At 38.4% G+C, this 21,274-nt stretch overlaps 2 protein-coding genes, 1 long non-coding RNA gene and 1 pseudogene across 3 annotated transcripts in view; 3 read left to right on the top strand and 1 right to left on the bottom strand.

Moving 5' to 3' along the window:
* Window positions 1–12,567, top strand: part of FILIP1 (filamin A interacting protein 1) — a 208,258-nt gene extending 195,691 nt beyond the window's left edge. The window contains exon 7 of the mRNA XM_023219263.2: window positions 8,453–12,567. Within this exon, the coding sequence (XP_023075031.1) occupies window positions 8,453–8,493 (41 nt within the window). The 3' untranslated portion in view covers window positions 8,494–12,567. The remainder of the gene's footprint in view (window positions 1–8,452) is intronic.
* LOC111547469 lies at window positions 1,668–3,199 on the top strand (annotated as a pseudogene).
* On the bottom strand, window positions 12,561–19,871 carry LOC111547461. The gene is made up of 3 exons (XR_002733144.2): window positions 19,523–19,871; window positions 14,089–14,171; window positions 12,561–13,479 (listed from the first exon to the last, which is right to left on the bottom strand). It is a non-coding gene; the product is annotated as an uncharacterized LOC111547461 (long non-coding RNA).
* TMEM30A (transmembrane protein 30A) overlaps window positions 19,846–21,274 on the top strand; it is a 33,224-nt gene continuing 31,795 nt past the window's right edge. Inside the window, exon 1 of the mRNA XM_023219260.3 lies at window positions 19,846–20,431. Coding sequence (XP_023075028.1) covers window positions 19,880–20,431 — 552 coding nt within the window. The 5' untranslated portion in view covers window positions 19,846–19,879. The remainder of the gene's footprint in view (window positions 20,432–21,274) is intronic.

Genomic DNA, 21,274 nt, shown 5'->3' on the forward strand with positions numbered 1-21,274 from the left:
GCCTTCTGCTTCCATATTCAGTCTGGACTGGTTGTTTTCTAGGCCTGCTGCACAGTTGTTGCCCTTTTGCCTATGTTGAGTTATCTGTTTCCCTGATTGCTTATATTTGACTTCTTTTATCTATTGATCTATCGATCTGCCTATCATCTGTCTCATCTATCATCTATCTATCTATCTATCTATCTATCTATCTATCTATCTATCTATCCATCCTCTCTCTCTCTCACTCTCTCACTCTCTCTCTCTTTCTCTTTACATCTTCTAATAGTTTTTAAAGGGAAAAGTCCTCCAGTAACCTTTCTGGGGCAGACTATCTGAATTATGGGAACAGGTTAGGGGAGGTAAGATGAGAATCTCACAGCTCAAGGTATAACCTTTTTACTCCCCTGCAATCAGTCTGCTGCCCATTCTTGTGTCTGGGTCCAGAACTTCTTAGGTCAGTTTTTCCAGAAAACAAACCTCCGGTCTCTAGTAAGGGCAAGGGCAGAGTTAGGCTGTGCTCTTTTCCCTCAATGACCAAGATATCTAATTTGCTTTGCTGCTTCTTTCACCTCTTTGCTCTGCTTCAGTTTCCCTTGTTGGCTCCTTATTTTATATATACTCAATAAGGATTGATGTCTCCCACATCTCTATCAAAAGCCATGTTCTTGCTCTACAAGCTGGCTCTGGTTATTTCATCTACACCCAGATGCTGATGACTCCCAAACTTCTATCACCAACTGTGTATCCATCTTTATAGTGTGTGTTTCCAAATCAGCTTGTCTAAAAACCATTTTCAATACTGCCCTGTCTTCCTCCAAATCTTCTCCTTCTCTTATTATTCTCCATCTCAACAGGGATATCCTGACCCATTCAGTCTCTCAAGCTAGAAACCTGGTAGCCATCTATGCTTCTCTTTCTCCTTCTGCCCTCATTCAGCAAGCCCTGCTTATTCACTAACATCTCTAGCAGCTGATTCCTCCTCTCCATTTCCCCTACCATGGCCTAAATTGAGGGTTTTAAGTACTTTTCATCTGGGTTACTCTGATACTCTCCTAATTGGTCTTGTAATCTCCAGTCTCAAAACTCTAGGATTCATTTTTCATTCTTGCAGTTTTCCAAAGTGCAAGTTGATCATATCATATCATATCATATCATATCATATCATATCATAATCATCTCTATTTGAAAACCCCCCAAAAGTTCCTCATTACTCACAGGATACGATGCTATATACTTGAGGCACTCTGTGACTGGGCTCTACTTCTCCATTCTTCTGAGCACCTTTCCCTTCCCTTGGCAAGACCCCCACACTCCAGGCTTAAATAATTGCTTGACTGTCAGGCCATGCCACCCTTCCTTGACTTGCTCAATTTGTTCCTTCTCCCTGAATTGCCCTTTCTCCTTTTTTTTTTTTTTTTTTTTGGCAGATGTGTCCTTCTCTGTTCAAAGCCTATTTTATGAACATTACCTCTTCTAGGAAGATAAACAATTATTTCAGAATCTATCCTGAGGTTTAAAGTCCTGTCCACTGCTGTAGAAAGCTTGGCACTCACTGTAGATAAACAAAACTAGCAGCTGAAAAATGGCAGAAAGTTGGGCAAGCAAGAGCTATTTCTGATTCCTCTCTTTGCAACACAAACCAGTGAGAATGACATGGAAGCAGTTAACAAGTCCTGTGTGAGAACATGCAGGTAATGAGGTGGCAGAATTACAGAAGTCCAGGTACTGTCATTTTTGGGTAGTGAAAGTTACTTCTATTTCCCTCCAAAGGCACAACAGCAGGTGATGGATGCAAAACAGCCAGGAGTCCTGGACTGGGGAGTTCTCACCTCAGAAGCCACCATGCCTGTGAAGAAAGGGGCCTGAGAGCTTTCCGTGAAGTATAAACACACAGTACATGCACGAGTTATAAATGGCCCTTTCCTCACCCTTTCCGACTCCCCCAGAGGAACACAAAGGCACTTCAAGAATGAGGAGGTTTCAGGGGTTTGTCTCATGCTCCTCAAGTTCATGAAGGACCCTCAAAATAGGATGAGAGGCTCTCATTTTAAAGGACCAAACACCACCAAAAAGCAGGATTTAGATTTAGGATAGATATCAGGGTGAATATCCAGAGAAGAAGGGCTGCTGAAAAATGGACTCGATACCTGAGAGAACTGAAAACCATGAGACTGGAGCCATACTCTTTTCTACCACCAAAAGGTTGTGTAACCTTTGGCATATCACCCTACCTTGGCCTATGATTTAGCACGGAGCTATAATTTTTTATGGTTCTGGCATTCTCCCTTAGAGCCATAATATAATATGCTTCACTATTGTTTAGCAAGCACCTTACAAGATCCTGCCTGCTACAATGCTTTTCCTAAGATCTAATGGCTAATTACTTATCTGGTAAAAGTACTTTTGGCCTCTCTACTTCTGCTAATGCTACATATATGCAAAATCACAGAACTGGTTAGAACTGAAGTAGACCTTAGAGATCAAGAGGATAATTATCTATTACTAAAGAAGGCAAACAGCAACAAACCCTTTTAAAAAAAGCCCTGAGGCATACAGATGTCTAACCATCTTATTAATGATAAGACCAGGACCAAAAATCAGTTCTTCAGTTCCTCCTAGTACATTATTCATTATTTCATATGATGAAACTACTTCAAGTGAGTAAAGTGTACATGCATACATAGATTGAAACACTCATACTCATTGGGTCAAAATAATACTGCTAAATGATTTTGAGCTACTGGGATATTTATATAGAAATTATGTGAAAAAGTTCTTATAATAATATTTTGAATATTGTCCTCATTTAAAAAGTGCAGTGACCTCAGTTTTCACACATAATGTTATTTTGCATGCTATTCTGTGACTAGCCATAGACTTAGAACAACCTAGGTATTTACCATCTGTGTTTAAAAGAGTAGAACCCACTTCCGGCATAGCCACAGCGGCTAATGCTACTACCAACCCATCACAGCTGCTGCCATTAGAGCTTGTGGACAAATGTATAGGATCAAGAATTCACATTGTGATGAAGAGTGATAAGGAAATTGTTGGTACTCTTCTAGGATTTGATGACTTTGTCAATATGGTACTGGAAGATGTCACTGAGTTTGAAATCACACCAGAAGGAAGAAGGATTACTAAAGTAGACCAGATTTTGCTAACTGGAAATAATATAACAATGCTGGTTCCTGGAGGAGAAGGACCTGAAGTGTGAATGAGTTTCCTTGATTTACACTAGATTCTGTTTTGTCTTTTAATGACAAGAAAATGGAATTTTTTCCCCCCACCTTCTAATGTTTAAATCCCATAAAGCTGAGTTTCCCGTTAAAGGGAATCGCTTTGAAGGTGTGTACCCATTTTTGTAAGTTAATCATGATTATCCTGGAAAAAGAAGAAAAGAGCTTCTTCTTTGAAGACGAGAATAAAGGTGTTTTTGGTAAAAAAAAAAAAAAAAAGAAGGAGAACCTCCGCATGCTTTGCTCAGATACTTTCCTATTTTTCCATTACTTAGTTTTTATTTATAGTTAACGTTACATATGGGAACTAATTCAAATTTGCTTGTATCTGTAAAACAGCAATCTCTGCTGGAGATAAGAAATTAGCTTGCCAAAAAAGAATTTATCAGTTATGACTGTGATTATTGGTGACTTCTGCATCTTGGGGAGGTAAGGGGATAATTTGGGCTGATGGTAGAGTGAGAAACCTGCTGGAAGGAAGCAAATAAACTATTAGGTGGTTGAGAACTCCCAAGGGAGTTTGTATTATCTGGTTCAAAAGTTTCCTAGAGCAAATGACAGAACCTATTATCGGAAGTATTTTTAATTAGCTGATCTGAATCCAAAAGACGAATACAAGTCCAAAACAAGAGAGGAAGTTTCTTGAACTTCCCATTTAAAACAGATGTTTTAACAGAACTCTGATTAATTTCTGAATGTGATAATAACAGGATTGAACCCTGAAGCAGTTTATGAAAATGAGAAACTTAAAAGTAAATCATATCTAAGTACTTCTAAAAGGTATGTAGAATGTAGGGCATTTTTGCACTTGACAAGTTGTTCTGAGGCCAGTAGGTTCAAAGCTGATGTTTGGTAGTTGGTCGGGGGAGGGGAAGAATAGCACAGCCCTAACCTGGCACCTCTAGGCAGATCCCCTGGTGGGTAGGGGGCCATAGAACATGGGAAGCAGGCTATATATAGGCAAATTGACGCAAAATCCAAGAGGACATGTTTTTGTTCTGTAACTTGGTGTACAGCTTCCTGTGGATAAAGCAGTCCTCCTTTGCTGATGTAACGTCTTGTTATAAGTTGAATTTCTGGTATGTTTTGTCTTTAGTATGTGAACTTAGAGGCTAGTTATTAAAGCGATGTGGCCTTATTTGCTAGAGAAGAATTTTTTGTTTGTTTGTTTTTAATTTAGAGCTCAAGTGTTCCTTTGCAGTGTTTGGCAGTGTATAAACATGAATTACTTCGGAGGGAGGTATTGGTTTTTTAGGGAGTACATCTTTCCCACTCTACAGCCAAGGAGACCTCCTGGGAGGAAACAGAATTCTAATTTGTTGTGAGGTTGCCTCACTCTGCACTCAGGAGACATTCTCCCCCAAATGTCTCCCCAAATCCTCTCTCATGCATACAGCTTTGGATCTCAAGTCATATGATTGGCTAGTAGTTTTGGGATACCACACAAGGAGGATAAATATTTAGTAAGCTCAGAAATCAAGTGTAATTAGGAATTGATAACATGTTAACTTCCTTTCCAGGAAGTTATCCAATAGCTAGTGTACTAAAAGACTTAATAAAAACTACACCATTTCACAATAATGTCATAATAACAAATAATGTATTTAATGTGTTACCTGAAGTTTTTTTAAAGAAAAAAAAAAATCAAGGTAACACTGGAGAGAAACATATAGGGGAAATTGTCTCTAAGTACACTTTATAAGCCACTAATGTCAAAAATATATAAAAACTCAGTGTCTCATATGTATATGTTCATTGAAATTTAGAGTTTTTTAAACTTTCAATTAGGAAAAAAAGGAAATTATGTTACTAAACATCTTCATATCAGAGGGCCCCAAATTTCAGTGCTTTGCTATTTTGAGTTTGCTGACAGAGGTGGTAAATACCTATGGTCTTTGGTTTCAATCTGCCTATAAAGTGCTCTCCAAATCACTATTGTCAGAAAAGTGGTATCGGTAAGAAGAAAAATTATGATGGTTGTGCAAAATTGTGATCTGTAAGAAGAAAAGTTATGAAAAATTATACCTGATTTTACTGAGGTTATTTTAGAGGCCCCAAATGACCTATATTTGAATCTTGTTCTGGGATGAAATGAAGACAGTAGGAGATGGAATAAAATCTGCTCACTGAATCTGTAACTTCAATAAGATTTATAACATTATTTTATTGTACTATATATAAAAAGACAGGAAGAGACTTGGGAAATCAAGTCTCTCTTTTTTTTACACAAAGAATGGCATTAATCCCCAAAGCACTAATTTTTAAAAATGTATTTAATTTTTTTTTTTTTTGCTGGCAACATGGACTGCATGTACCTCAGACAATTTGACTGTATAATGAGTTACTTCAAAATGTAATGGCTTAAAGCAATATGTTTTTTTTGAGACTGAGTCTCGCTCTCTCGCCTAGGCTGGAGTGCAGTGGTGCCATCTTGGCTCACTGCAACTTCTGCCTCCTGGGTTCAAGCTATTCTCCCGCCTCAGCCTCCAGAGTAACTGGGATTACAGGTGCATGCCACTGTGCCCAACTAATTTCTTGTATTTTTAGTAGAGGTGGGGTTTCACCATGTTGGCCAGACTGGTCTTGAACTCCTGACCTCAAGTGATCCACCCGCTTCATCATCCCAAAGTGCTGGGATTACAGGCGTGAGCCACCAAGCCCGGCTTTAAAGCAACATTTTAAAAATTTCTCACAATTTTGTGTATTGGCTGGGTGATTCTTATTTGAGTAAGTTCAGTTGAGACTTGGGGAAAACATAGCTAATAAGCAACTATAGATTTAGTAAATCTGTTTAATAAGTTTCAATTAATAGAGCCAATATCATATAGATTTTATTTCACTATCTCTAGAAGTAAAATGAAGTGTATCTCCACATAAACAACATAATTTGGGGCTTAATTGTATTCGTTTAAATAAAGTTTATGTACATAAATATTAAATACCACCTTTTATTAAAGTACAATTTATATAAGGTAAACTCTTATTTAGCATTATCAAATATTTCTGAGACATTTGATTTAATAACACAATCTGATTAATGGCATTAGCATACACAGCATGCAAGGATTATGAGTTTGCTAATTTAAATACAGTAATTAAATGTTTTGGTCCACCAAGACATTGCTTCTTCTGTGTACGGACCCTTATTACTATGATGGAGATTTTGAAATGCTAGGATTAAGACAAGGCAACTAAGTTGTGCAAAATGCTAGGATTAAGACAAGACAACTCTAAATTGCCTTAATCCTAGTATTTTGTAAATTTCCACTGCTGCACACTGAAGGAGAAAGAAGGTATTGTAGTAATACAAAATGTTAACCCTTAAAGGGATTTTTGAGATGCTCTCTAATACCCTTATTTTGTACCGTAGAAGCAAAGGCAAAAGATTTCTGAATTACATCCACAATAAGAACAATTCTGATTTCACTCTTTATCTATGCTTTCTTAAGGGAAGGAAATTGGAGATACTTTAATTTTACCAGGGAGATTTGAGACGTGGGTCTTTTTACTATTTGCAATCTACTGCAATTTTTTTTTAAAGTAGTGAGAAACATCATTTTAATTTTGGATGCTAATTTTTTACATATTATTTAATTAGTATTTAAATTTTTTTGCCTGAAGATTTTGATATATTTTTAGGCATTTAAAGAGGTTGAAGCTGGAACATTTCAGGCTTCTGGCATAGTACAATATAGTATGTATGTCTTAAGAGCTTCAGAAAACCTTCATAACTAAATATTCTTAGGTATATAAGACATTCTGTATTCATCTTACTTGGCTTTCTTATCTACCTCAAATTCAAGCCAAAAGGCTGAGGGACAAAATGGAAATAGCCCCACCTATTGGTCATCATGAGGTAAAGTTAACGACACCAAATTAAGAAAACAATTTTTTTTTGGCAGATAATCATGCACTGTGTGTAATTACTATGAACCTATAAGTCTATGGCATAATATGATTTAATTAATGTTTACTTATATACTAACTACATAAGTAAAAATAAAACTTAAATACTAGGTACTTGAGGTTAATGTGAAAATAATAGGTAGAAATTTCTTCATGTTATTGATAAACCCTGACATAAGTTTCTGTACTCACAACATATACCATATGTTGACAAGGAGGTATTAATAATAAATTTTTCAGGTGAAGAAACTATTTGAGGTTTGAAAATTTTCTTTCCTCTGCTGTGTATAATCTCAGTGATGTTAGGAATCTGTCTCATTTGGTCATACATGTAGTTCCATGCCTACCTAGCACAGTATACAGCCTCAATAAATGAATGAAATGAGTCATACTGATACATGTTCATGAAGGCATAAAGGTTACTATAAAAGAAAAACCAGCTGAATAAATATAAATATTAATTATCCATAATGTGCTGGACTATTGTAATTACTATCTCCATCTAGTTTAAATTTATTTTTATAAGAATAAATTTATATTTTAAAACATATAGGGGGGCCGAGGCAGGCAGATCACGAGGTCAGGAGATTAAGACCATCCTGACTAACACGGTGAAACCCCGTCTCTACTCTCATACAAAAAATTAGCCGGGCATGGTGGCAGCCGCCTGTAGTCCCAGCTATTCGGGAGGCTGAGGCAGGAGAATGGTGTGAACCTGGGAGGCAGAGCTTGCAGTGAGCCGAGACTGCACCACTGCACTCCAGCCTGGGTGACAGAGCGAGACTCAATCTCAAATAAATAAATAAATAAATAATAAACATATAGTTATGCAAAAAAGAAGCAGTCAGAGACAAAAGTAAGTCACCTATATTTATTGACTTCTTAGAAATAATATCTCCTTATTAAAACTCTAATACACACACACACACACACACAAAGAAATTGAAGGGGTATAAATATTGTTCGGAACAGAAAGTTTGGCTGGAAGATTAGTTACTTCTAGGAAATAGTCTGGTTTCTCATTATGGGGTTTGTATATAGCAATTACTATCTTTGTTTTCAGTTCTTACCTTGGTTAAAACTGATCTACTATTGTCAGAACATTAGAGGTAGTTTCTAAAGGGATTTAAGAAATTTCGAGGTAAAGTACATACGCCGATATAGAGACATTGCCCAAGAATAGTAATGCAGGAGCGTCTATTAGCCTCATGTACCAGTTTTTGTTTGTTTTGTTATTTAACATTTATGATCTTTTAGTGAAATGATGTAGCTTGATTCTCAGTTTCAGTTTAATTGAAAATGCCATGTCTTTTTTCTCTTTATAGAAAGCATCATCATTCACCAGTTACGAACGAACTCCAGATGAAATGGTAAACCAAGCACATACTGGGTGTGTGTATGACCTCTGAATCCCTATTGAATGGACAGCCCTCAATCATGACTAAGGTCCTCCATGCTACTGATCACTACTGGAAATATTTTACTACTTCCAGTGATTTTTTTTTTTTTAAGGATATAATGTGAAAGCTGAAAATGGCCTTGCTGATAATATGAAAATATGTAGCAAGAAAGCAATTCAATCTATGTGCCAAAAGAAATTTCTTTTTGCAAAGCTTTCAGGTCTATGGGCACATGATGTATAACTGATTTTTTATAATACATTTTGTAATGTAATTTTTTTCCTAAAGTGTTTCCCTTTTTCATAGTCTCTGGCACATATATCTACAGAATACACTGTCAGTTCTTCAAAGTGTTGGTATTGTTGCATTCAAAATGGTAACCTATAATTATTTTCTTTTTATCAATTTGTTAATTCTGAAAAAAAGAAAGTACAACTATATTTCCTGAGGTAAATTCAAGAGGTAAAACTTAGAAGCAGGAGATTCTGGAAGAGGTTTTACTATTGCTTGTACAATGCTATGGTTCTGATCATGGTTCAATACTAACAAATAATGCTCTGACTTAAAAGCTTAATTTAAATACTAAAAATCAGTTTCTATAGTTGCTCTTTCTGGCGTTCTGGGCCAAAAACCTTGGATGAATTGATTTTTATATAGAACAAATTCATAAAAGGAGATGTACCAGTTTAACCAGTGAGGGTAATAAGAACAGCTTCGACTGACAGTTCAACTACACTTCTGATTGAATTATTTACTTGTATGTGTAAGACTTATAATAAGGACTGTGAAATAAAGCTAGTTCTCACAATCTAATCCAACCAAAACTTGAATATAAAAACAGACCTAAAATGTCAGTATCTTTTTAAAAAAATAAGACTGGGCACAGTGGGTCATGCCTATAATCCCGGCACTTTGGGAGGCCAAGGTGGGAGAATCGCTTCAGCCCAGGAGTTCAGGATCAGCCTGGGCAACACAGTGAGAGTTACTTAAAAAAATAAAAATAAAAAGCTAGCTGGGCTGGTTGCTCCTGCCTGTAGTCCTAGCTACTTGGGAGGCTGAGGTGGGAGGATCACTTGATCCCAGGAGATGGAGGCTGCAGTGAGCCATGATTGTGTCACTGCACTCCAGCCTGGGTGACAGAGTGAGACTCGGTCTCAAAGACAAACCCATACACACACACACACAAAAACCCCAAAATCCAGAAAGAAAAAGTAGTACAAGAAATCTCAGGATCGATAACTTTTTTCCCCTTGATTTTGAAAGACTTTCATAACTACAGGTAGGTTAGAGAATATATTCTTTGAAGATAAAAAGCACAACATGCATTACTGAAATCTCAATGTCAGAGCTACTGTTGAATTTAGTTTTATGTGAAAATGTGCATCTAAAGTCCAAACTTGAAACCCTGGTAATATACTTTTTTTTTTTTTTTAAGACTGTTAATATGGACATGTTTTTATTAAGGTCTTTAAAGATAACTTTAAAGATAAATTAGAGTTGACACATCAGTTTCTGAATGTGGAAATCATTTATCATGTAACTTTACTGAAATTAAAGACAGCATGCTTCCGAGTGTCACAAGGATAACTAAAAGCCACACAAAGAGGACTGCTGGCCCATTTCTCTAGTCCACAGGTTGTGCTCAGCTTTAGAAGCCCACACATGGGCATCCAAACCGAGTCTCTGGAATAGAAAAATTAATGCTGGATTTCCTCCCCTACCTAATCCTGGAAGGTTTTAAGATTCACCTTGGGAAATTGGCAAATCATTTTCAACATGTAAATTATATTACATGTTAAAATTATTTTTAATTTTTAAAAGTAAAAGAAATGTTACAGTAGGCTTGCCCTAGCTCGAATGATTGTGAAAACATCACATAATCTTCCAGAATTTTGGTTACTAAGAAAACTGGAGTGTGTATGTGTGAAGATTTTTAGAATTGTTACTGGGTTTTGTTTTCTGAAAATGTTGACTGTAATGACATTTTCAATTAGAAAAGTGTTTTAGTTAGACTGTTATATTTTTTGACTCACAGTTAAGTATCCTATTTGCCAATGTTTGTACCTCTGATGGCAAAATTATTCTGATATATTAGATTCGTATTTGAAGCAAATAACTTTCTCAACTTGTGGGAATTTTATTATACTAATAGTGAAAATGTTAGAGGATAAGATTTTAAATACTTCTTGATTTAAATTAAAATACTATAAGAAATGTATGTATATTTGGATTTGAAGGGTTTTTTTTCTCCCTGGATTTATAATGAACTTGGAACTTACAAGAACAATGAGGATGATGGTGCAATTAGAGTCATTTAGACAGATGCAGAGCTTTTTCTGTCCATGCTATGATTAAGTCCTGTGTTTAAACCCAAAAGCAATCTGGGTGACACACGAATAAAATTAATTAGATTAATTTTGAAATAAGAGAATATGCAAAATTAACAACAAAACAAAACCCCAGAAAACACTGATCATCTCCTTATCTAATGAATAAGAAAATAAGATCATAAATAGTCACATCTCAACATGCATATCCATTTGAAAAAACTGCCCTCACATGCAATCCTGGCACAATCCTAGGCTCATAAAATTTCTCTATCTTTCCTTATAAATAAGTCTCCAATCATCAATCTAAATGAGAATCATTTTTAATGAAATAATTGTAACTGTTTTCTGAAATATAATCATAATCAGTGTTTCTAGTTCAATTGAACTAATCCATATTTTACCCTTTTCTTTCTGATAAGGGAGTGTTTCATGAGGATATCTTTGGTAGAGATCGTTTCTCAAGTATTTTATAAAATATTCGAGTCTGATGAAGATAGTAGATAAATACACCAGCTGTCAGATGCCTGTGATTTTCACAAAATGTGAAGAATTCATTGTATCTTAGGATGACCATAAAAAAATTTAGGGTGTGTAATCTCTAAGCATTAATAGAGACAACAACACTACTGCAGTAATACACAGCTACTAAAAATCAGTGGCAGAGCAAGAAAAAATGGTGTATCAGGCAATGTAAAGTTTTTGCCTTTTCTCCTAATGCTGTGGTTGAGTTTTCCTGGAAATGAATTGAAAAAAAAAAAAATAGCAAAAGTAGGGTGTGTTCATGAATCTGATGAGCAACAAGTCTAAAAATAGCAAAAGTGCAAAATGGAAGTTAAAAAAACACAACTGGCACCTGAGGCATAATATTTCCTCTTCTTTATCTCCAGTGCTATGCCTCTGCTAAAAATATGAATCACAAAGCAAAAGAAAAAAAGAAAAAAATTGTTGTAATACAATAAAAATCACTATAATAAAAGTTTATAAAAATTGAGAGAGTTTTTTGGAATTGACTTTGGCCTAGTGACCATTAGTATTTTTTTCTTAATTTTTCAGCATTTATTCCATAATGTGATAACAACTGTGTGTGTTACCTAGGGAAAATGCTGTAGATCCATACATTTGAACAGAAATGTTTATAGATGCCATAACATGATACATTTATTTTCCGGTGTCGTTTTTTGTTTATATTATTTAGGGAAATTTTACCGTACCATCATAGATTTTGTTATTTTAATAATGAAGAACTATATTTATTTAATCTAGATTTTGTTTTAAAATTATCAACTGTTTGCTTCTACAAATAAGGGGTTTATAATGTGGCCTGATATTCTTAGAATTCTTTTAGGTCTAAGGGTTTTCAAAAGCAAAACAACACTGAAAACTTTAAGAAATACATTCTATTTTTGCACCATGTAAAATTCTGTTTCCTTTAAGTTTTATCAAGTACATGAGTTTATTATTTTTCATTGAATCCAAGTGAATTTATGGATATGTACTTATCTTTTATATGAATGTAATAGCTTGCTTTCAGTTCCTCACAGCTCATTGAAATTACTTAACCAATGAAAACATTCTCTGTTACTTTCAAAGTCAACTATGTTTATCAAAATCTCACTAGTGTGAGAAAAATAACAAGTGTAATATTAAAGCATTGTGCAATATCTTGAGTTGGAACATAGTATTCAGAAAATTAAAATCATTTAAAATGAGTACGCAACCTTCTTTTTATTTAAAATCATTTGCTCTAAAACAGTTTTCATCTCTGCATTTCATATTTTCTTAAAAATATGGTTTCTTTCACTATGGATAAGCAGATGTGGTATAGCAGGGCTGCCAGGATGAGGTATGCTCTTCCTCTGGATTATACCACGGTTTGATTCTTTAGTAAGATGAAAACTTCAAGACACCAAAAAATGGAAACTGGTTAAAGGGTTTCCCTCCCTGCTTTATTCTCACAAACTGCATTGTCAATCAACATTCAGATGTTACTCCGCAGCTGCTGCTGTCATCTAAAGGTAGATCACTCAGTAGAGCAAAGGCTCCTGAGGCTTTGCCTGCAGTCCACAGCTCAGTATCTACAGAGGCAGTTGGGTCATGGTTTTTGCAAAGTGGGATGTGGGTGAGAGTGGGGTTGTGTTCTGACCTCCTTTATTTTTATCAGCCTGTGCCAGAAATAGGGATCTATAGCTACATCCAATCCTAACTTATCTTTGCCTTATTTGAAACAAGGGAATGGGTTTCTCTTATTAAATAATAAAAACATTAGTTTATTAATTCCTGCTAGGAAGTAGCCTTTTCCTATCCTTCCTTAAACTGCCCTGTCTCCCTTTCCCTGTTATTCAAGGACCTTTTCCATGACCACAGCTGCATTCTTTTTTGGCCATTCTGGTTTTCGGCGCACAGTTCTTTTTTCTCCTTCATAGCAAGGCAGGTTTAGTCAAAATAACAGGGTGTTTTGTAGGCACCTAATAATTGACTCCTAACCCCAGAGAATTGCTCCTTTGGGAGCAATACCTCAGTCAAGGTATTCTGTGCCAAATCTTCCTCACCAAATTATTCTGGCTGCTGATGCTTTCCTTGCAGAAATTTCTGTGCCCACGGAAGGTTTCAGAGGCAGATCATCTGGATTACATAAGAAAAGACCTTCAGTAATCACTGATTCTAAGGGAAGGTATGCCTTTGAAAAGACAAGAGTTTCATCAGGCCTCAAGATGGTTTATATTGCTTTATTGAGAGAAGTGGGCTCATTTTTGCTTCACAAAGGGGCATGTATTGGTGCCCACGTGGAGCATTGACATAAGCAGGCAGTGGGACAACAAACTGATTATCTCCCAGAAATGGAGGGCACCAGAGATGTCTGTTTGCATGGTCACCATCATCTGCTGAGATCTTGCTTCAGGAAAAGAACATGATCACCCAGAGTACACAGTCTTGCTTAGCATTTATAGTACATGTAATATTAGCATAAGGCTCTCTTTTCTCTATTCTCCTATGTGGAGAACCACAATGTAACTCTGACCTTATTTCCAATTTCCTCACAGTTTAGTTTTTGACATCATAAGGGTACAACATGTGGTACCTCCTCAGTGCTCCTACAACCCCTTGAACACACATCTTGTGTGACACTGACTTCATTATATAATATTTCAGTTGTCAGCAAGTTGTCTCTCCCACTAAAATGTGGGTTCATTGAGAGTAGGTCAGGTCAGTTCAACAAGATTTATCAAGTACCTTTTATGGCCTAGGCACTTTGCCAGGTGTTGGAGATGTAGAAATGCATAAAAAGTCTCTGACCTTGAGGAACTCATTTATATCTGGTAACAAAGACAGACGTAAACAGATAGTTTTCAATACTACACAGTAAGTAAGTGCAAGGACAGACATCATATATACATTACCTTGAGCTCTGAAAGCAGCTGTTAACTCCACCAAAGGGGTCAAAGAAGTATTCCTCAAATTGGCTGCTGACCTGAATCTTGAAGGATGAGTGGGGATTAGCTAGCAAAGCAGTTTCAGTGGAGGTGAGGTGTGAAGTCAGAGAGCAGTGGGTTGCTGAGTGACTGGGTTAAGGAAGCAAAGACAGCGAGTGCAGATTTCTCCTCCCAGGAGATTCAGTGACAATACAAATGATGTTGTGAAACAGTCTGTTGAACCTATCTTGTGCCTCATGGTGTGCTGGTCAGAGGGAAACCCTTGGTATTCGCCTTTGTTGTCATAAATATTTAGTGCTGACAAAATATCCTTTCCCCTCCCTTCCTTCTTTCTTTCCTTCTTTCTTTCCTTCCTTCCTTCCTTCCTCCCTCCCTCCCTTTATTTTTGAGTGCAGGCTGGAGTGCAGTGGCACCATCTCGGCTCACTGCAACCTCCCTCTCCTGGGTTCAAGCGATTCTCCTGCCTCAGCGTCCTGAGTAGCTGGGACTACAGGTGCCCACCACCACACCCGGCTAATTTTTTGTATTTTTAGTAGAGACGGGGTTTCACCGTTTTAGCCAGGATGGTCTCGATCTCCTGATCTTGTGATCTGCCTGCCTCAGCCTCCCAAAATGTTGGGATTACTGGCGTGAGCCACCAGGCCTGGCCCAATGTTTGATTTCTGAGGCTCAACAAAAGCCAACTTTCACTTTTAAGTCCATTTTGTGAAGATACTTCATGAATATGTTGGAGTTATTTTAATGACTCAAGTGACTCAAGTGTTAAAAAAAATCATGATGAAATGAAATCCCTCTCACGCTGGCTTTCTAAAACTTGGAAAAATAGTAAAGTATAAATTTAAATCAAATCTAAAAATGATCCAAACATATAATTTATAAAGAATTAACGTTTTTGCCGGGCGCGGTGGCTCAAGCCTGTAATCCCAGCACTTTGGGAGGCCGAGACGGGCGGATCACGAGGTCAGGAGATCGAGACCATCCTGGCTAACACGGTGAAACCCCGTCTCTACTAAAAAATATACAAAAACCTAGCCGGGCGAGGTGGCGGGTGCCTGTAGTCCCAGCTACTCTGGAGGCTGAGGCAGGAGAATGGCTAAACCCGGGAGGCGGAGCTTGCAGTGAGCTGAGATCCCGCCACTGCACTCCAACCCCGGCAACAGAGCGAGACTCCGTCTCCAAAAAAAAAGAAAAAAAAAAAAAAAAAAAAGAATTAACGTTTTTAGGCTGGGTGCGGTGGCTCACGCCTGTAATTCCAGCACTTTGGGAGGCCGAGGCAGGCGGATCACCTGAGGTCAGGGGTTCGAGAGCAGCCTGGACAACATAGAGAAACCCCGTCTCTACTAAAAATACAAAAATTAGCTGGGCATGGTGGTGGGCACCTGTAATCCCAGCTACTCGGGAGGCTGAGGCAGGAGAATTGCTTGAACCCAGGAGGCGGAGGTAGCAATGAGCCGAGATCGTGCCATTGTACTCCAACCTGGGCGACAGAGCAAGACTCCGTCTCAAAAAAAAAAAAAAAAAAAAAAGAATTAACATTTAAAAAATATCTACTTGTATCCTGTATCTCTTGACGACTCTCTTGGCGTAAATATCCTGTATCTCTTGACGACTCTCTTGGCGTAAACTAAGCCTCTTTCCTCCTCTGTTCCCCTTTTTAAAGAAATTAACTGCTTGTAACAGATGTCAGTTGGCTGTTAACCTAGAGATGGCAACATCATATTTGAATAAAAGACCTTATCTATAATTGATGGCACCTAATGAAAAAATAGGTGCCATGGGGATGTAATCAACTGAGAGATTCTATGCAGTAGAAGTTATGAAGTCTGAAGTCTTGTTAGAATTACATTCTTTAATTTAAAGTATATAATTGGCTGGGCACGCCTGTAATCCCAGCACTTTGGGAAGCCAAGGCGGGTGGAGGACCTGAGCTCAGGAGTTCGAGACCAGCTTGGGTAACATGGCAAAACCATGTCTCTACCCAAAATACAAAAATTTAGTTGGCTGTGGTGGCACATACCTGTGGTCCCACGTACTTGGCAGGCTGAGGTTGGAGAATCGCTTGAGCCTGGGAGGTGGAGGTTGCAGTGAGCCACTGCAGTCCCACCTGGGTGATAGACAGCACCTCAAGAAAACAAAAAACCAAAATCAAAAAGTATGGAATTATGAGAAATGAAGCCTTATTTCCATCCAAAACAAAGTTCTTAGGCTGTCTACTAAAGTATTTTGGTGTAATTGCTCTTTCCTCTAATGACACTAACCATTAAAACATCTTGTTAGACTCGTATTTCTGATTACTGACTGGCTATTCAAGAACTTGCAAAATTTTCTATCACACCACCAATGACCTCAGGCTAATCAGTCAATCTCTCAGTGTGAGAACAAAGGGAGTTTCTTAAATATCTAACTGAAAGTATTCAATAAGTACACTACATAAAAGTCAGGAAAAGGTCAATTTTAAAAAGTAATTTTTAAAACCCAGTTTGAATCAATATCTGATGCAATAAATACAGGAAATGAAATTTATTATACAATTTCTACATCACCCTTTCTCCTAAAAGTCCTCTGAGATAATTACAAATGAACATTTTGCAGTTCCACCAAGCTGCCATGGTCAACTGAAAAGGAAAAGATATTTTTGTTGTTGTTGTTCCTGCAAAAATATGACCCAGCCACTGAAAATAATTCAAACCATTTCCAGTCACTAAGAACTTTCTCTGAAACTCATGATGGTAAAAACTATGACACATTTCTTGGCCCTCTTCAACTTTTTAAAATATCCTTGCTACAGATGTGAATGAAATGGTTTGAATATGGTTAGAAGCTAGAGAGCTACAGCAGCACCAAACATAAAAGGAACCCAACAATCAAATTTGTGTGGCAAATCTACTTTGGTTAGGCAGTGAAAAGACCAGGTGCAGTTTCCTCTTCCTTGTTCCCAGAGATACCCAATAGTTACTCTTCTGTATTTTTTCTTAGATGTTTCTGGTTACTGAATTCAGTGGCACAACACAGCAATTGAACTAAAAAAGGAAAATTGTATAAAACTTCCCATCCAAAGGCTAAATATATACACCTTTTCAGATTGTTGGGCTTGCATCTGTTCTATCAGATTCACTTTTGTACTGGGGCTCGTGCATTGACTGCGTACTTAGAATGTTAATCTGATAGCATTAATAAATGTCATTTAGCCACACAAATTCCACTTTTACCAAGAATCAGCACATGAACAATCATTTGAACAATATAAGTGTAATCTAAATGTATCAACATACATACACACAAACACACACCAGTCGCTCCTAGCAATCAGTTTGAAAATGTGTAAATGGTAAACCATTGTGAGAACTATTCTCTTCTGTTGCCCTAGAAATGCTGAATGATACTTTCTTCTGAAAATTCCTACTTCAGCAGATTAAATGAAAAACCACCTAGTAAGGACTATCATAAAATAATGTGACCAAGAAAATCACAAAATTGTGAGTCCCCTGAGATAATAATGTGGAGCTGAAAAAAATGTTTCCGTTGGTTAAAGATGCATATTGTGGTGGCAGAACACAGTAGTAGAAAATGAAATGGAGGGATATCAAGACATCTGGAAAAGCAATTTCATCCACCTGGACCTCATCTGAAAATGTAAGTTTTAGAGAAGAATCTCAGGAGGTTTCAGTTCTATAAATGTTTCAGTCAAAATGGCATTTCTAATAAAAAAAGAGACAAGGGATTAACTCATTTTCTTATGAACAAACAAAAATAAAGAAAAAGGAAGCAGATAAATACATCACAATCACTCAGGTCACTAGAACAAAACCAAAAAATGAAGGTAAAATGACCATTTATACAGAGTGCTGGAATAGCAGAATATTAAAAAAAGATCAAATTTAGTGGGCATGATGATATACGCAGAAATGGGGAGGAAAAACCTGCCTTATATGTACTTTTGCAATATGCCCATATTTTGGCATACATTTTTACCAACAGAACTTAGCAAAATAAAAGGATTCCATGCCTTCTCCATTAACTGTGATAGATTGTTTTCCATTTGAGCCTGGGGTTGAAGGTAAACTTAACAGATCAAAACAAAATATAGACCTAAGTATGTCAGCAGTGCTAAGAATTTGAGCATGAATGTCATGTAAGAGCAAACCCAAGCAAGTCAGTTATTAGAGGGCAACAAGCATTTATCACTCTAAACTCTGCCTAGTAAATATGTGATTGGCTCACATTTTTTAGACTTGTCATTTTGAAAATAATTTTAACTGTAAACTTTTTTTTTTTTTTTTTTTTGAGATGGAGTTTCACTCTTGTCGCCTAGGCTGGAGTGTAATGGCGGATCTCCGACTCACTGCAACCTCTGCCTCCCGGGTTCAAGTGATCCTCCTGCCTCAGCCTCCCAAGTAGCTGGGATTACAAGCCCGGCCACCGCACTCAGCTAATTTTGTATTTTTAGTAAAGACGGGGTTTCATCATGTTGGCCAGGCTAGTCTCGAACTCCTGACCTCAGGTGATCCACCTGCCTCAGCCTCCCAAAGCGTTGGGATTACAGGCGTGAGCCACGGTGCCCAGCCTAATTGTAAATTATGAGGACCAAGCACTCCTTATTTTCTCTTTCCTCAGTTTAACTTCTTTAAGGCATTACTGCAGACTAAGCCTAAAAGTAATTTGTTTTCAAATGATGTGACTTAATCTCTGGCCTGGATTTCAAAGATGTCAGTATAATGTGGATTGTATATAATTGTTTAAATTTTACAAATAACATACGCCTATTATAGAAATTTTGGAAAATACAGAAAAGTGCAAAGAAACAGAAAAAAAAAAAAAAAATCATCCGGTCAACAGAGTTGCCATTACTCACTTTTTAGTTCCGCTCTATATTATACTTCTACAGTCGCTACACTACTCTAATATCCTGACTTAGTCACCTTTTACATCACGAGTATTTCCTTGGGTCATTAAATACCTGGCACTTTTAAAGTGTTTACGGGGTATCTCATTTTGTAGTAATGCTATATGTCCTGGTTTTTACAACAGTAAGAGAAAAAGCTACAGCCTATTACAAAACACTTCCTATATCAATGCGCAAAAGAGAAAGGCGGACACAGAAAAGGGGAAAAGTGACGTGAGAATCAGCAACAGAGGAAAAATAAGTGAGAATCGCTTAATTAGAGGCAAGATAATAGGGCTAAGTCACATTATTGATTCTTGACTTTAGGACAAAAGGGGTACATGTCACGCACCTCTGTTCCAAGTTTTTACTTGCACCATGAATGGCGATTTATTTAATTAAAGTTGCGATTTTACAACCTAAGCAAATACTGCTAATTCTCCCCCGACTCAATCCCCCTTGAAGCTGCCTTTTAAATGCTCCCACTCCCTTCAGAGAAAGCCTCGAGGTAAAAAGAAAAACCTGTCTGGCAATCCAGACCTGCACTCGCCACGATAACCAGAGTAGCAGGCAGGTGCGTGCTAACTAAAGCCACGGCCAACAGAGCGAAGATACGCCTACAGCGCAGGCGCGGAATCCCCGTAGCTCTAGGGCCGCGCATGCGCCAACGTAGCTTCGCGATCGGGTGGCTGAGCCAGTCACAGGACAGATGATCAGGGTGCGTCCGCCTTTTCCTTCCCCCTTCTCTCCTCCTCCCCTTTCCCCTCCCCTTGTCCCTCCTTCTTCTCCCTCCTCCCTCTCTCCCTCCCTCTGGCGTCTCCAGCCGACTTTCGCTTCCTGTCAGCGGCCTTTGGCGGAAGAGTGTCCCGCCTCTTCCGCCTTACAGCGGAGGCGTCTGTGGCGGTCGCGCTGGTGGCGGCGGTGGCGGCGGCGGCTGTGGCCCTCGAGCGGTTCCTGTCAGGGTCAGCCGGCGGGCTCCCTGGGTGGTCCACCTGCAAGTCGCGGAGCGGTGCCCCGGGGATCGATGGCGATGAACTATAACGCGAAGGATGAAGTGGACGGTGGGCCCCCTTGTGCTCCGGGGGGCACCGCGAAGACTCGGAGACCGGATAACACGGCCTTCAAACAGCAACGGCTTCCAGCTTGGCAGCCCATCCTTACGGCTGGCACGGTGCTACCTATTTTCTTCATCATCGGCCTCATCTTCATTCCCATTGGCATTGGCATCTTTGTCACCTCCAACAACATCCGCGAGATCGAGGTGAGGGGAGGGAGCTGTGGTGGGAGTTGGCGTTGCTCGGGAGGACGGTCCTACGCGCCCGCCCCACTCCTTTCCCAGCGCCCTGAAGCCAGTTGACAGGCGGACCCCGCGCCGCCCCCCACCCTCTTCCATCTGTTCCTCTGTTTTTTCTTTCTCTTTCTGCGGATTTCCTGAATTTGCAGCTTTGTCCTAGCTTTGTCTTGCGATTTACGAAAGAGCAAATCGACAGAATGAGCTGAGACGGAATGAATGTTTAATGCAGAAGATGGGTCAGGTGGAGAACGCTTCTTCAGTAGGCGGTTTGTGTGGTTCTATGGGGGATTAGCGGGGGTTGTTCACGGAGGTAAAAAGAGAAGTGGGGGCGGGGGGCAATTGTAGCTAGGTAGATGCAACCCTGAGTGAATTGACAGGGTCAAAAGTGTCATTACCTTTGTGGGCATTATCCGAAGACGCAGAGATGAACACCTTGGCCATTGCTGGGAAAAGAACCAGAGTCGTAGAGGTATTGACGATTCTAATCAGTAAAGAAGCTGTCGTATGTTATCAGGTCACGTATGAGGACTTACGACAAATGTGCATAGTACGTTTCATTTTGAGCTAATTCGATATTTTCAGTTGTAGGGCAAGATACACAGGAAAGATAACCTGAAACTTCAATTCTGGTTTTGCTTTTAGGTTACGTTTATTAATGGGCCCTACATTTGCTGGTCTTTTTTTTTTTTTTTTTTTTACAAAAAGAGCCAGTGACCACATTCACGGCGTAAGTTGTCCACTGTCTACCAAACATTTTAGTGATACTAACTTTGCCGAATATGTAAGACATGACAGGAAAACTTGGGGAAA

This window comes from Piliocolobus tephrosceles, chromosome 5 (genome assembly GCF_002776525.5).
Source record: "Piliocolobus tephrosceles isolate RC106 chromosome 5, ASM277652v3, whole genome shotgun sequence".
Classification (NCBI taxonomy): Eukaryota; Metazoa; Chordata; class Mammalia; order Primates; family Cercopithecidae; genus Piliocolobus; species Piliocolobus tephrosceles.